This window comes from Primulina tabacum, chromosome 11 (assembly GCF_025594145.1).
Source record: "Primulina tabacum isolate GXHZ01 chromosome 11, ASM2559414v2, whole genome shotgun sequence".
NCBI classification, from domain to species: Eukaryota; Viridiplantae; Streptophyta; class Magnoliopsida; order Lamiales; family Gesneriaceae; genus Primulina; species Primulina tabacum.
In genome coordinates this window covers 36,511,507-36,513,904 of record NC_134560.1, presented here as the reverse complement: position 1 = coordinate 36,513,904, position 2,398 = coordinate 36,511,507, and the positions used below count along the sequence as shown (strand labels likewise).

The 2,398-nt window shown below is 34.6% G+C and overlaps 1 protein-coding gene across 1 annotated transcript; it reads left to right on the top strand.

The window, feature by feature from the left end:
- The first annotated feature begins 483 nt into the window (after nt 1–483).
- On the top strand, nt 484–1,614 carry LOC142519282 (myb-related protein 308-like). The gene is made up of 2 exons (XM_075622247.1): nt 484–862; nt 964–1,614. The coding sequence occupies exons 1-2, from the start codon at nt 600–602 to the stop codon at nt 1,448–1,450; spliced, it is 750 nt and encodes a 249-aa protein (XP_075478362.1). The 5' UTR covers nt 484–599; the 3' UTR covers nt 1,451–1,614.
- Nucleotides 1,615–2,398: the final 784 nt, after the last annotated feature.

Here is a 2,398-nt window from a genome sequence, read left to right as displayed (position 1 = left end):
TATATATATATAGTAGGTCTTTTGTGATACGGTCTCACGAAACTTTATCTGTTGGACGGGTCAATCCTACCGATATTCACAATAAAAAGTAATACTGTTAGCATAAAAAATAATATTTTTCATGGATGACCCAAATAAGATATCTGTCTCACAAAATACGACCTGTGAGACCGTCTCACACAAGTTTTTACTATATATATATTATTTAAGCTAATAGGGTCTTCGAGCTACAATTTTGAAAATTGGACAAAATTTTATGTATAAAAAATAAGAAAAAGAATCGAGCCACCCGAGCAACACATGGCTCTGCCCCTGTATATACACACGCAATGAATTCTATATTACGTTCATGGATAATCCATTTGATGAATTATACTAAACTTTTGTTACTCAATAATAATATTATTTTATTAAAAAGATTTGTATAGATATACTTATATGTGTGTGTGTATATATATATGTATATATATGCGCATGGTAAAGGGGCTACATATGCAACTGCGTCAATTAATAAAGAGAGAGCGGAAGAAAAGGGCGGTAAGAATACTAAAGGAAGGAGAGACACCGCATGCTTATATTGTATACGGACAAGTGATATCATGGGGAGGTCTCCATGTTGTGAGAAAGCTCATACGAACAAAGGAGCATGGACTAAAGAAGAGGATGATCGTCTCATTGCTTATATTCGAGCGCACGGCGAAGGATGCTGGCGGTCACTGCCTAAGGCCGCCGGGCTCCTCCGATGCGGCAAGAGCTGCCGCCTCCGATGGATCAACTATCTGAGGCCCGACCTCAAACGTGGAAATTTTACGGAAGCGGAGGATGAACTCATTATCAAACTCCATAGCCTTCTTGGCAACAAGTAAGCTAGCCCAGTGTATATAATTAGTTTATTTCCAAAACCCTCATTCTGATATTAATAAGAATAATTAATTTTTCCCTTTTTTTTATTGTGTGTTGCAGGTGGTCTGTGATCGCCGGAAGATTGCCGGGAAGAACAGATAATGAGATAAAGAATTATTGGAACACTCATATAAGAAGAAAACTTGTGAGCCGAGGGATTGATCCAACAACCCACAAGTCAATGAATGAAGCAGCAGCAGCAGCAGGAGAAGCCGCGACTATTAATTCTTTTTCTGGTGTGGCAAACTCGAAAGAAGAATTAGGCATAGTCAAAAATCCCATTTTGATGAACGAAGAAAAAAGCCAGGTGATTCAAGAACAAGAACAAGAAAGGCGCCCTTATTTGAATCTTGAGCTCAGAATCAGCCCTCCTTATCAACAAGAACCGCTGAAGTCTATGATTTGCTTTGGATGTAACCTGGGAATCAAGAACAGCAAAGATTGCAGTTGTAGCGACGGTAAATTAATTATTGAGAGTGGCAGTAATTCTGGTCATGATTTTCTTGGGATGGAAACTGTGGTTCTGGATTACAGAACTTGGGCATGAAATAAAAATTTGTTCTGGGAATTGAGCCTTTTCTTTCTTTTGTCCACTCTCCCCAGAGTGCACGAGTAATCTTGGTGAGAAATTTCTCGTCTGTATAATTAGTTACAGTGTACCGTTTTCACTGCGCATATAATGTCACATTATATATTAGCTTTGTGCCGAAAGTTGGTGTAATCTCGTGAATATATCCCAAAAAGATTTAGGCCATTGTGTGGAGAGAATTGGAGAAAAATAAATATACATTTTGTTCTTTTTAGGAAACTACAATTTTATTATATATAATTTGGACAAAGGTTTTTTAAAAAATAGTACAAATAATTAAGATTGTTGGCTCTGAAGTAGTGACTTCGAATAGTAATTTATCATGTAAATTGTTGTCTTATTTATGATGTAATAGCTCTTTTTGTGACAATAATTTTTAAAAAATTGAGTTGACACATCTTTTCTAGATGTTAATCAGTGGCCTTTAATCAAATAATGACTTGCATAACCATTGATTGATTATATGATAGCGAAAATTGCAATTTACTTATGTATACTTATTTGAAATTTTGGTTATCAACTTGTCAATTTATTTCTTAGTTATATATCTATCATTTTTTGTTAATTTAGACACTGTACATGTTTGTTATATCGATGTCATGTCAACGCCACATTAATTTCATATCATGTTGCAAAAAAAGAGTAAAGTTGTTCTAAAATAAACAAATATAATAGATTGAGACGAAAAATTTGACATCATAAATAATTAAAATTGCAAATAAACAAATATATAAGACCAAATTTATAAATTTTTTTCTCATAAAATATGTTGGTAAGTTTTAAAAACGTTTTTTTAGCATGATAACAAGGATGCAACAGATTTGCTATGGGAGGAGGTGGAGAGGATAAGAAATGACAAAAATGTGTGTAATACGGTCTCACGGGTCGTATTTTGTGAGACAGATC